At 42.4% G+C, this 13,779-nt stretch overlaps 1 protein-coding gene across 3 annotated transcripts in view; it reads right to left on the bottom strand.

Annotated features, from left to right (window-relative positions):
• Positions 1 to 2,730: 2,730 nt before the first annotated feature.
• prickle2b (prickle homolog 2b) overlaps positions 2,731 to 13,779 on the bottom strand; it is a 466,229-nt gene continuing 455,180 nt past the window's right edge. For all 3 annotated transcript variants that reach the window (XM_034167160.1, XM_034167159.1, XM_034167161.1), the window contains 4 exons: positions 10,680 to 10,883; positions 8,621 to 8,807; positions 4,520 to 5,389; positions 2,731 to 4,283 (listed from right to left, as the gene is read on the bottom strand). In XM_034167160.1, the coding sequence (XP_034023051.1) occupies positions 3,340 to 4,283; positions 4,520 to 5,389; positions 8,621 to 8,807; positions 10,680 to 10,883 (2,205 nt within the window). In that variant the 3' untranslated portion in view covers positions 2,731 to 3,339. The remainder of the gene's footprint in view (positions 4,284 to 4,519; positions 5,390 to 8,620; positions 8,808 to 10,679; positions 10,884 to 13,779) is intronic.

Raw genomic sequence — 13,779 nt, forward strand, 5'->3', positions numbered from 1 at the left:
GCAAAGCTGATCTGGCAACAGCAATCAGAGAAAGTTGGAGCCAGATTGATGAAGAGTACTGTGTGCCACTCATTAAGTCCATGCCTCAGAGACTGCAAGCTGTTATAAAAGCCAGAGGTGGTGCAACAAAATACTAGTGATGTGTTGGAGCGTTCTTTTGTTTTTCATTCCATAATTTTTTCCTCAGAATTGAGTGATTCCGTAATTTTTTCCCTCTGCTTGGTCTAAAAAAAACAACCGTTACTGACTGCCACATTTTTTTTTTCCTGATTTCTTATAGTGTTTCTTAAAGCCAGAAAGTTGCCTTTGAAATGACTTTAGTTTTGTGTCATATCTGTGATCTGCTTTTTTTCTACAAAATTAAACAACTGAATGAACATCCTCCGAGGCCGGTGATTCCATAATTTTTGCCAGGGGTTGTACTAGTTGGCCCATTTGAATAGCCCTCTGGCTGCTCCAATGCGCCCTGCGCCATTACGCAAAGCGAAAGTGAGCAGACAGAGAAGACAGAGAGCCTCTCATACAATCTCACGTGCTCAAACAATGTGTGAGTATCAGGATTGCTTGACTAGTTTTCCTGTGAATGTTACTGGATAAGCCTGTGGCAATCTCTCTCACTCCGGCTTAGAGCACTGTTTACCATATCAATGGAGCGAAGGGGGAGGGGGCGCTCCTCAAACTGAATTAGCCTCGAAGTGTGAATGTTGCTTTCAGAGCAGGAGAGAACAAACACACAGTCAACATCATAGTAGAAATTTGTGATGTGACCTTTGTGTAATAGCAGACAGAAATTGCTTTGAGATGAAGACAAACAAAATGCATAGACCATTTTGTATATATTGTTAAAAATGTGCATTTGTGTTTATTGTTTGAACCTTTTTGTTGTACAGTCTTTCACACAAGAGCCCAAATTACCTTTATATAGTGTCAAACAGTTGTTTATCATAGTTTGCTGTGTTTTAAATAAATGTGTGTGGAAAACTATTTTCCACTTTACTTTTTCCTTTCTTATTTCTGATTGTAAGCCTTTATTACACTTATAAAACACAACTATAGCGTATATATTTTGAAAGTACAGGTTGTCCTGAAAAAAGAGACATAAAACTTGATTGTGGGATGCAGGGAGAGCTGTTAACAGCAACAATAAAACATTCATGCCAGGCGAGTGAACTGTCCAAAAAATGCCCTCTGAATCTGAAACATGACGGTAGATGTGTGAAATGATGTGGAATAAGTGTCTTTGAAAAAGGGTATTCCGTGTGACGTCAGTGACCCTATGGCCTTGGCGGAGGTTTGCGCTCTCCGAGTGCTTCTAGTTTTTTTTATATCAACCCAGTGGTTTTCACTAATTATACACCAATATCAAATCTATCATTGTCCGGTGATTGTAGTAATTATTTCTATCCCCGGCTGGACATAAGACATGAGAAGAGTGCACTGCTTCAGTCATGTCATTTCATGACTGTACGTCTGTGACCATGGGTCATATACAGAGGCACAGAGGGATCATACTTGTCGATAAGAGGGATTAAATATTGGTCATTATTATCACTTTACCGGGGCGTTGCTAGGCCAGTATCGTAGACTTACGTCGACGGTACCTGGCTATATCCGCCCGCTGTGCGTAAACAAAAGACATCATTGCGCGCAGCCCAAGAACTGTCCGCAGAGCGAGGAAAAAAAAAACTGTCCGTAGAGGAAAAGATGAAAAGGCGAGAAGTGCGTTTTGGTCCCAATATGGATATTCCGGATGATTTTCTCATGGATAGTACGTCAACGAACAGCAGCTAAAGCAGCCAGCTTGATGAGGACGCACTGCTGAATTTGGAGAGCAGCGCGCGCGCCAGCCAACACGACAAACGTTAAGTGAGCCAACTTTTTATGTACGTGTTATGTGTTGTGTATCTCAGTAAAAAGTGATAATAATGCAAATAACATGCTGTTGTCATGCAGTATGCATTTTCTGAGTCCCTCCGTTCACGCCCAGTTGCCCGCAATGACAGATATTCGCTCTTGTCTAACTCGGGCGAATATCTGTCATTTTGGGCGACTGGGCATGAACGTCGGGCCTCTGAAAATACATACCGCCCTCCAAAAGCATGTTATTGTATTATTGCAGTGTTTTTTTATGGCGTGCTGTGTATTTATCTTTGTTTCTCCACAGCAGCAGTGCAATGTGGATCCACATGCTCCAGCAGCTCACACTGTGTTCGTGCACGAAACCGTCGCAGCGGGATTGTTCACGCCTGCCCGACTGTGTGTCCCTCCTGACGTCGGCTCGATGTTTTCGGGGTTCGGTCATTCGGGCTGTTTCGCCGTGATTTGCCCTGATTCCTACTTATTCATGCTATGTGTAAAGGGGCCCTAAAATGTGATCAGCTCATAGACTCAGCAGGGGTACCAACGTTGTAAGTTTCAAGTGTTTACCATGTCGTGTTACTCAATTATCCTGGTCACAGGAATCCATGCAAACGCACACATACAGAGCAAACATGTTAAAGAAAGGAACCAGCAGAATTGAACCTTTTCATCTCATTGAATGTTACTCTGTCTAAAGTACGTATATTACAAGGTGAGATTACTCTCTGATAAACCTCTCAACCATATTTCCATTTATTTACTCAAGAAACAGATGAAGTTTAATCCCTGGCAAGAAGTCAGAATTCCACACTTGTGCACAGAAGGCTGTGTGCGCATTACTTCCTGAAGAGAAACACCGGCTGCCAAACAAAACACTGAAATACTCCTTTATTCCAAATGCAGGACCAGGCCAGCCAAGTTAAACATGCGTATCTTGTTTCTACTTCTACACGATAGATATTTAATACATAAATGAATCTATCCTTACAAAATATAAAAATATGTCAGGCCTCATTTACAACCATATTTACACTTACTTCCTTAACTTAAGCAAATTTAATTAATTTATCTATGTACATACTATCAACTGAATACAGTAGTACATTATAACCTATATCAAAATCACCTTGCATGGAAAAGCTAAACTTTACAAAAACTAAGTCACACACTGTTTGCTGCATTAAAATGAAGTTATGATTAAATAAAATTGCACATCACCTTTGATAGATAGATCTTGGTAGAAGTGTGCATCTAACTGTCAGCCATAATACTCAGGAGATATTCTGAAACATTAAAATGAATAAACATGCAAACACTGGTGTTTTTTCACAATTTACCAACTGTATTCATCACTGACTTTGAAACACACAATATTCAACATTCAACAACACTGAATAAATGGATCTGGTGTTTTTGTGACTCTGTTCCAGATTAGGAGGATGTTTGTGTACACAAACTGGTTGAGCGAACACCAGGATGTTAGGAGATAATACAGTTCTTGCTTTTTCGCCGTTTGCGAGTGTGTAACTGTCCGCTGCGGTTGGGTCCGCCCATGCCCATGTTGTTGTACTTATGGACAAGCTCCTGGTTGCTGAGGTAGCGCAGCTGAATTGGTCTTGGGATTGGCTCACCCAAGAAGTAACCTTCATCCTCTGATTCGGAAGATGAAGAACAGGTGGAGCACCAGTCATCATCGTCATAATCATCCCAGGAGTACCGGCTCAAGCCTGTGCGCCGGCTGGCCCCGGGGTTCTGAAGTGTCAGGTCTGAAGTGGTCCTGGGGCACTGCCTGAAGAATTGGGGATGATATCTTCCTCCACCTCCACCAAAGCGATCCCTGGCACTCCTTGGTGGCGGGAATCGGTCATAATCCTCACAGACATGCCGCTGTGGTCTCAGCTGAGGTCTCCCCCTCTGCTCTGCCACCAAGTGCAGAGCGTTTTCTGAACGAGAACGTCTGGATCTGCGGGAGTGGTGGTGATGCCGACGTCTTTGTGGAGTATCCTCTGGTGCATCTATTCGGATACTAGCTCCTACTCTGCCTCCTCCTGATCCACCACCACCAACTCTGTGTTCACTGATGGGCGGCAGGTGGGCAGCATTTGCACTGTTCACCAAACTAACCCCGTCCTCCTCCTGGAAAGTGAAGCCAGGTGGTAAATGTGTCATACCCACACCAACACCCATTCCATGAGGGTCACAATATTGTACCGGGTATTGGGAGGACCTTGGTGGATCCATTTCTAAGTAGGGTTGACCAGCAGTGAGGCTGTGAAGGGACTCTGAGCTATGGAACTGCATGGAGGAGTTCAGGGTGTCCATATTGCTTTTTTCCGACACATTCATTCCAGAGTCTTTGCTCAGGTCCGGCATGGAGACATGAGAAAGGTGCTCTTGACGCTTCCCTCCGTCTGCCGAAGTGCCTGGAAAGAAATCAAAGTAAATGCTTTTTATTGACAGTAATCAAATTAAAGTGTTTTTGTTAAGGTGAAATTCAGATAACAAGGCCGACAAATAGCTCATCTATTCATGATGAAGTGAAAGTATTTGAAGAAAATGTTGGCCAACATGAGTTTCAGTACAAACCACCCTGGTAAATGTAATACCTCATTCAATGACTGTTTTTCAGACTAACAAAGGCACGAAGACTAATACCTACCTGTAGCAGTGGACAGTGCCATGGACTCCATGGATTCCCTTGGGGTCTGTTCCAAAGGGGTCAGCTGATCAGCAAAGTTGAGTATATTGATGGGGTTCCTGCTTCTTGCAAGTTGGGTTGCTGATGGAGGTCCGTCCCTGTCCCTCTGAAACCCATGCAGACTGATCGAGCGCTTGTCAGAGAAGCCATTGTGGTGTTGAGAGAAATTTGATACCTCAGTGAAGCTCTTCTGGGTCTTGAGTTTGTGTGGATAATACTCTTCAGGAGCCGGCTGTTGGAACCACATTTCATTCAGTGAGTGGCCCTTTAAAGCCGAAATGGGAGGTCTTTTTAATCCTCCATTCTCCTTAATCCTGTTATCTTGCAACTGACTGTTCTGTCCGGAGCAAGTGGGGTTATATGTAGTTCTGATGTTGCACTGACTGAGGAGCTGGAGAGGGGTGGGGTTACTGATGTGGTCTGTTTGAGCTTCAAAATCATAATCATCACCCTCTTGCTCCTGGCTCTGCCAGGTAGGCGGAATACGGGTCAAACTGGGTGTTTGGCTTGAGAGACTCAGAAGATCCATTTGTAAAGACAGTGGGTCCACATCTCCTGAAAACCTCTCAGCCTGTAATTCACTCCCATTTTTCCCCACCTTGGTGCTGCGCCTCGACTCCCTTGTGGAGCGAGCACTTTGAAAGGCGGAATCAGAGGAGTCTGAGCCATTAGGCTCTTCCCCCAGACTGCAGGAGCGCGAGCAGAAGATTTGGCCCTGCTTAGGAAGGAAGGGTCGACCCAGGAGAGATCGCTTGCAGCGGGCACAGCAAAAGCACGACTCTGTGGCATGCCAGTGCTGGCCATCATATGTCATCTGGCCTTGGTCGATGCCTACAGGAAAAGCAAACAACACATGGTTTGGGTAAAGATATGGAATTGTTGAGTTCATTGGTAATAATCAGATAAGAATTTCAGTTTTCACAGCAGATCCAAGAGCATGGAATTTGAATCACACCAGATTAATTTGAAGACCGTTCATTCAGCTGTGCTTTGCTTGGACCGTACACCACCTCATGTGGCTCCAAAAGGAATGAATGTTTCTGCATTACATGTGTCAATTCTATCACCAACACCGGTTGTAAGATTGCTGAATGTAATGTTTTTATCGTGGAAGGAAACTGGGAAGGTTAGAGAAAAGCAAAGTAGCCACAGTGGGAACATGTAAATTCCACAGGAAAATAAACAGGACATTGGTGGAACCAAAGGGAAAGACACTGATGCATCTGACATCATCCAAAATGCCACATCATTTATCAATGTGGCTTGTAGACAAAACAGCTGACAACCAGGGCAGATTCATTGTCAACTCTTCTTGTCTACCGATGGCTACAATTTCTATATTTGCAGAACCAAGTTTTAGTAAGAACTTCAGCTTTAGCACATTCATGAAAAATGTAAAAAAAAAAAAAAAACAGCTTTTTGTGATATTTTAAATTCTCTATAATTTAAGTGTAATTATTTTATTCTGTGGGTTTTAAATTAATTTGAAGCCTCATCATTATATTAACTTCATATACTCAATTATATTTGTACTATAGGTCATAAGCCAGTGGGGAAGCGTAATAAACTAAACTAAATCTAACGAAATCTCAATCAACTGAGCCTGAAGTTAAATGGATATGAAGCTAACAAAATAAAGCTAAGTGAATCTAACACTACCTGAATATGAAGTTACCTTAATGTAATGTCATCTGAACATAAAACTAATGGAACATAAATCTAACTGAAAGCAAACACAAACTAAATATAAAAAGCTACAAGACTCATTAAGCAAAACAATTAACAAGCTAAGTGAACATTAAAAAAAAACTAAGAATATAAATCTGAAAATATAAGATTAAACACTAATGCAGAATTGTGAAAAAAAAATGTTGCCTTGAAGTTGCATTCCTTATTCCTGAGGGGGGTGGTGGTGGTGGTGGTGGGGGGCTTATTAAATGCTGTCTTATAGTAAGTAGTTAAATTTGCTTATTGAGTGAGAATACGCAGCTTGAGGTTCCGATGTTTCACTGTACTTGGGGGCAAACTGATTACAGAGCTTGCTCAGCACTGTACAAAGACAATGGATACTGCGTGTGCTTGTAGTTGTGGCAGGGGGAAGAAAATCAGCTATTTGCTAATGACTGCCATCTGGATTGTGCATGTTTTCTGATGGTTTCAATTTATAATCCACTGTGTTTTTGAGACAAATATTTTTCTGTATCCTGTCTGATAAATAATTTGCAGCAAATTGATTGGGAGTTCTCAGCCAAATCACACCTGGGCATCCTATTTGAGGGATACACAGAAGGAGGCACTGGGCCAAGAACCGATAACTTGAAAAACACATCACAGTCTCTGTGCGTGTGCCTGGAGTGCACTTCAGTGATCAGATGTTGTAATTGGTATTGAACTAACTATACGCATTTGACTGGGATCATTCCACTTGGCACGATTTATACTGTACCTGTTTCTGTAATTTATAAGATGCGATGTCCTGGCCCTTTGACATGTACTCTTACCTAAAATGCCTGGAGTTAAGATATCAGTCTGTTTATATGAGTTCAATCTTTATCCTCTTTCTTCAATAAAACTTGCAACTACATTTGAAACTGCTTCAAAACGATTTAGTCTAATACTTCGCTAGGGAGACATTTCTGTGACTAGTGTATTGCTCATAATCGCACTGAACATCTGGTGATAAACTGTCCACGCTGCACCGTCCAGTCTTGTAAGGAGGAGATTCATCAAAGCGGTGCTTTAACTCCCATTTCCAGTCCCCCTCTTCTGGGTACAAACAGTAGCCTCAAATTGATTTATCCATGTGGCAAATGGTTTCCCGTGGTCACCATGAGATGGCGACGGTGCCATCACCACAAAACTCTCACACCACTCATGCCACCAGTCCATGGAGCATTATTTCCAAAACAATCCTTATCCATATCACAGTTGCATTTCAGCCCCACTCTGTGGGCATGCTCCGCCCACTTATGTTGCATCCAACTCTTACAATTACTTCCAGTTCTTACATTAGCATCCAGATGAGCAGGATGGTACAATGGTGAGCGGGCTTTTCTCCAAAACAGAAAGTCTCTGTGTTCTACTCTCCAAGTACATCTGGAGTTGGGAAGGGCAGCCAGCTTAAAACTTGTGTCAAATCAACATGTGGATCCATGTCCTATCTGCTGTGGTGACCCCAAGTGTAAAAGCAGATACCAAAAGAATTAATATCATAATTTGAGAAACGTGTATGTTTTCGTTTCACGACTCTGAGGTTTTTGAGCCAATTTCCAACAAACTTGGTTTGTGCGTACAGGCTGACGCTACAATTGCCCTTAAAGGGTTTGTTTTGGCATAGTCATTGGGGTCAAAGGTCAAAATTCTGATTTATTTACTTTCAATCTGATGTCCACCAGAGTTTGCACACATATGAAGGGCGACTGAGAAGTTCTGAGCTTGACCCATAAACAGTAGGGCAGTGTTCTCCATCTTTTGCATTCTGAGAAACTAACATTTTTCAGCATTGCACCCAGTGACCAAAATTGCACAAGATTCTCGAGAAATGCTGGTTTCTCAGAATGCAAAAGATGGAGAATCACACTTTTTCTAGGTCAGGCTCAAAACTTTTCAATGACCCCTTGTATGTAGGTGGGCTCTGAAATTGCCCAGTGAGGTCAAAGTTGCCAAAGGTCAATTACTTGAGTCAAGATTATATCTGCTTGTTTGTGTGTTGGCCGACTCCTCGCACACCCTTTTGTTGACTTCTACCAAATGTGATATGTCAATTAAGGTTGGCCTTAAAATTACAGTAAAAAAATCATTTTGGCAAAGGTGAAGGCAAAGAACTTTGATTTTCAACCCACTTTGGATCAGTGAGCCACATACGTAGGTGGATTCCAGACTTACCCCAGCAAGAGCAGCCAGAGGTCAACATTTGGGTGAAGATCATTGAGCTCAAATGTTAGATTGCTGTAACCGCTACTGTCATCATGCACACAAGTACTAGTTACCAAGTTTGTCTAATTTTGTGTAGGCCTGTTTGTGGTTATAATGCATCTCATGTTACATGGCAATGATGCGTACCAATGTGCTCTCCACAGGAGTCGCAGTACTCAGCATAGAGGAACTCAAAGCAGGAGCAGCAGTAGGGCCGCCCCTCCTTCATGATGTAGCGCTGTCCCCCTAAGACCGTCTCACACTCGAAACAGCAGAAGTGCTTCATGTGCCAGTGACGCCCCTCTGCCTCGGTGCACTCATCCGCGAAGATGATCTAAGGAAAGAGGAATTAGAAAAAGAGAGACGGACGGTTTTGTTTACCAGACGAAGGACAGGACAAAAGCTTGCACCCCCCCCCCCCCCCCCGCCTTCATATGCACCACTCTCAGCTCTGCAGCTTATTACTCTTAGATCATCCTCTTTGTCACAGAGTTGTGTAGGAGGCTAATGCGGGGAGATGATGAAATCGAGATGGTGCATTTAGCTTTAATTATGCTGATGTTAAAACACAAGGGTGCTTTTTACATCCTCAGTACTCTGCAAAGTGAAATATTGTTCTTGGCTCATATTCACATAGTGCAGGTCAATGCTGATGCTGACATGAGGAGGGCAGGGATATCTGAAATGAATGTTCTCAAACCATACTGACAAATATAAAAGCCTGTGAGTATATAAGTTAAACAAAAATATCCCACGTTACACGCATAACATGACCAAAGTACGACATTCACACGTGGAGCTGTTTAAATTTATGGAAGACAATCAACCTTTACACTTGAATTTGCGTTCGGTAAATTTCTGTATAACTCTGCTCACACGTGATGGGTCAAGTCTCTGAAAACGTGATCGTGTTCATGTCAGCACCTGCTGTTTGTCCTTTTGCTGTAACACAGTGCAGAATAATATATAAATACACATTAAATAAGAGGTCGACAGGATGGGGCCACTGTGTTGCGCTGTGGGAGATAGCTCATTCTCCTGTGGCACAGAAATACACTGAATTTTTAATCGCACTTTTTAAAATTTCAATCACTTTATAATGATGCCTCATATATTGGGGTTGGGGTTTTTCTGTAATTATTGTATTGCTTTTGCCTTACAATATAAAGCGCCTTGGGGCAACTGTTTGTTGTGATTTGGCGCTATATAAATGAAATTGATTTGATTTGATATTCATTCATTCATACACACACTTGCACAGCAATATCAGCAATGCCATGCAAGGCGCTCAACTGCACACCGCCTGCCCTTAGTGATATTCCAGTGTGACGGGTATTTGAAATGAGGATTCTCTGGTCTTAAACCCACCAATTTAATCTCTAGACCATCATCTCTACAGAGAGTCAGGATGGGCAGAGTGCAAACAGCTACAAATAAAATAATAAATCATGACTGTCAGACAGGGCTCACTTATCAGGTCAATAGAATAATTAGGAATTTAGATATTTTGTTTGTTGTTTCAAAATACAATGAGATAGAGAAGCTTGTGTAAACAGTTTTATTATAAGGCTACAATGTTCTGCGCACTCTGATTGGCTGATTTCTGGGTCTGATATGGGAACGTATGAGACCGTTACCATGACAATCAGTCCGGATCTGGTTGTTCACAGGAATGAGTTGAGCAAATGAAAACTGTGAAACAGTACAGTAACATGGATAACACAAACAAACATTAAGCACACATGTCAGACAGCAAGCCAGTATTTTTACAATGAACCTAAATGTTTGTAGTGTCACACATTTGGGCCATTAACTGAAAGTTCGGTATTAAAAGGAAAGTAAAAGTTGCAATAATGGAAGCATGTAAAGCATCATTTTAATGCCAGAAAGAAACAGTGCACCAGGAAGAAAATGATCAGTCTCTATCTGCAGATACATGTAGAGGTACTAGATGCTCATCTTTGTGAAGATATGAGGTGATGTGATTGAAAGGTTTGAGCATAACCAAGAAAACCCATAACTGAATTAAAGTAATGCTTTATTGTTCAACATAATCCCCACGTAAATCCACACACTTTTTCCAGTGTTGCTGCAATGCCTTAATACTGGTCTCACAGACGGTCTTATCCTGGAAACCCATGCCCTACATTTTCTGGGTCAGGCTCAAAACCTTCCATCAGCCATCATATGTGTGATGTGCAGGTACCTCATCACAGGCGGTACAACGGGGCTTCAGTCTCTCAGCATGGTGCCGTCCGCAGTAGATCTTTCCATCCTGGTGGAAATAGATGAGGTCCACAAGGAGCTCCTGGCACATGTTGCACACAAAGCAGCCCGGGTGCCAGCACACACCGTGACCCGCCCGAGAGGCAAAGACCGCAATGTCACCACCGTTTATCTGGCCTCCACACTAAAAAAACAGGGTGAGGAAGAAGAAACAATGATTAGTCTTACAAAAATAGTTATAGTGCAACCTTTGTAAATGTGCATTCTTTTACATATGAAAAATATACTTGACAGAAGTCCTGCAGTTAAGGGTGTAACAATTCACTGACAACTTAGAAACATACAGTGCATCAAGAAAGTATTCAGAGCACTGCACTTTTTCCACATTTTTAAAAATGTTACAGCCTTATTCAAAAATAGATAAATTATTTTTCAAAATTCTACACACAATACCCCATAACAACGTGTTTTTCTTTTAATGTGATTTTTGCAAATTTATAAAAAGAAAAGAAAAGAAAAGAAATAACATGTACATAAGTACTGACAGCGTTGGCCATGAAGCTCAAAATTGAGCTCAGTTGAATCCTGTTTCCACTGATCATCCTCGAGATGTTTCCACAGCTTAATTGGAGTCCACCTGGGGTCAATTCAGTTGATTGATTCCATGATTTGGAAAGGCACACAAGGTCCCACACTTGACAGTGCATGTCAGAGCACAAACCAAGAGTGAAGTCAAAGGAATTGTCTGTTGACCTCCAAGACAGGATTGTCTCAGGGCACAAATCTGGGGAAGGGTACAGAAACATTTCTGCTGTTTTAAATGTCCCAATGAGCACAGTGGCCTCGGTCATCCGTAAATGGAAGAAGTTGAGATCCACCAGGACTCTTCCCAGAGCTGGACGCACGTCTAAACTAAGTGATCAGGGGAGAAGGCCCTTAGTCAGGTAGGTGACCAAGAACCCAATGGTCACTCTGTCAGAGCTCCAGCATTCCTCTGTGGAGAGAGGAGAACCTTCCAGAAGGACAACCATCTCTACAGCAATCAGACCTGCATGGTAGAGTGACCAGACAGAAGCCATGCCTTAGTTAAAGGCACATAGCATCCGGTCTGGAGTTTGTCAAAAGGCACTTGAAGGAATTTCAGACCATGAGAAACAAACTTCTTCAGCCTGATGAGACAAAGATTGAACTCTTTGGTGTGAATGCCAGGCGTGATGTTTAGAGGAAACCAGGCACGATCCCTACAGTGAAGCATGGTGTTGACAGCATCATGCTGTGGGCATGTTTTTCAGTGGCAAGAACTGGTAGCCTAGTCAAGATTGAGGGAAAGTTGAATGCAGCAATGTGCAGAGACATCCTGGCTGAAAACCTGCTCCAGAGCACTCTTGACCTCAGACCAGGGCGCCGGTTCATCTTTCACGAGGACAATGACCCTAAGCACACAGCTAAGATACCAAAGAAGTAGCTTCAGGACAACTCTGTGAATGCCCCTGAGTGGCCCAGCCAGAGTCCAGACCTGAATCCGATTTGAACATCTCTGGCGAGATCTGAAAATGTCTGTGCACTGACACTTCCCATCCAACCTGATGGAGCTTGAGAAGTGCTGCAAAGATGAATGGGCAAAACTGCCCACAGATAGGTGCACCAAGCTTGTGGCATCTATTCAAGAAGACTTGAGGCTGTAATAGCTCCCAAAAATGCATCAACAAAAGACTGAGAAAAGGGTCTGAATACTTATGTAAACGTGATTTCTTAGTCTTTTATTTTTAATAAATTTACAAAAAAAAAAAAACTTAAATCCCTGTCACAAGTCCGAAAACCAACATTAAATGCCCGTGACCTTCGATTCCTCATGGGGCACCGCGTGAAAAAGCGACATCATTGTGTAAAGGATCTTACCGCGTGGGCTCAGGGACATTTCAGAAAACCATGGTCAGTTAACACACTTTGTCGCTACATCTACAAGTGCAAGTTAAAACTCTACCATGCAAAGAGAAAGCCATACATCAACAACATCCAGAAATGCTGCCACCTTCTCTGGGCCTGAGCTCATTTGAAATAGACAGACGCAAAGTGGAAAAGTGTGCTGTGGTCTGATGAGTCCACATTTCAAATTGTTTTTGGAAATCATGGATGTCGTGTCCTCTGGACAAAAGAAGAAAAAGACCATAAAGATTGTTACCAGCGTAAAGTTCAAAAGCCAGCATCTGTGATGGTATGGGGGTCTGTTACTGCCCATGGCATGGGCAACTTACACATCTGTGATGGCACCATCAATGCTGAACGGTACATCCAGATTTTGGAGCAACACATGCTGCCAACCAAACAATGTCTTTTTCAGGGACGTCCCTGCTTATTTCAGCAAGACAATGCCAAGCCACATTCTGCACGTGTTACAACAGCGTGGCTTCATAGTAAAAGAGTGCAGGTACTAGACTGGCCTGCCTGCAGTCCAGACCTGTTGCCCATTGAAAATGTGTGACGCGTTATGAAGTGCAAAACACAACAACAGAGAGCCTGTAGTGTTGAACAAATGAAGTCATACATCAAGCAAGAATGGGAAAGAATTCCACCTCCAAACTTCAACAATTAGTGTCCTCAGTTCCCAAACGCTTATTGAGTGTTGTTAGAAGGAAAGGTGATGTAACACAGTGGTAAACATACCACTGTCCCAGCTTTTTTGAAACGTGTTGCAGGAAAATATTTGCACAAAAACAATAAAGTTTATCAGTTTGAACATTAAATATCTTGTATATGTGGTGTATTCAATTGAATATGGGTTGAAGAGGATTTGCAAATCACTGCATTCTGTTTTTATTTACATTTTACACAATGTCCCAACTTCATTGGAATTGGGGTTGTATATACGAGGTCTATTAGATAATAAACCGACCCTTTTATTTTTTTATTTAACTATATGGATTTGAATGACGTGCGATTACACCAATCATGCTTGAACCCTCGTGCGCATGCGTGAGTTTTTTCACGCATGTCGGTGACGTCATTTCCCTGTGGGCAGGCCTTGAGTGAGATGTGGTCCCGCCCTCTCGGCTGAATTCCTTTGTTTCACACGCTGCTCG

The sequence above is a fragment of the Thalassophryne amazonica genome, chromosome 3, assembly GCF_902500255.1.
Source record: "Thalassophryne amazonica chromosome 3, fThaAma1.1, whole genome shotgun sequence".
NCBI classification, from domain to species: domain Eukaryota; kingdom Metazoa; phylum Chordata; class Actinopteri; order Batrachoidiformes; family Batrachoididae; genus Thalassophryne; species Thalassophryne amazonica.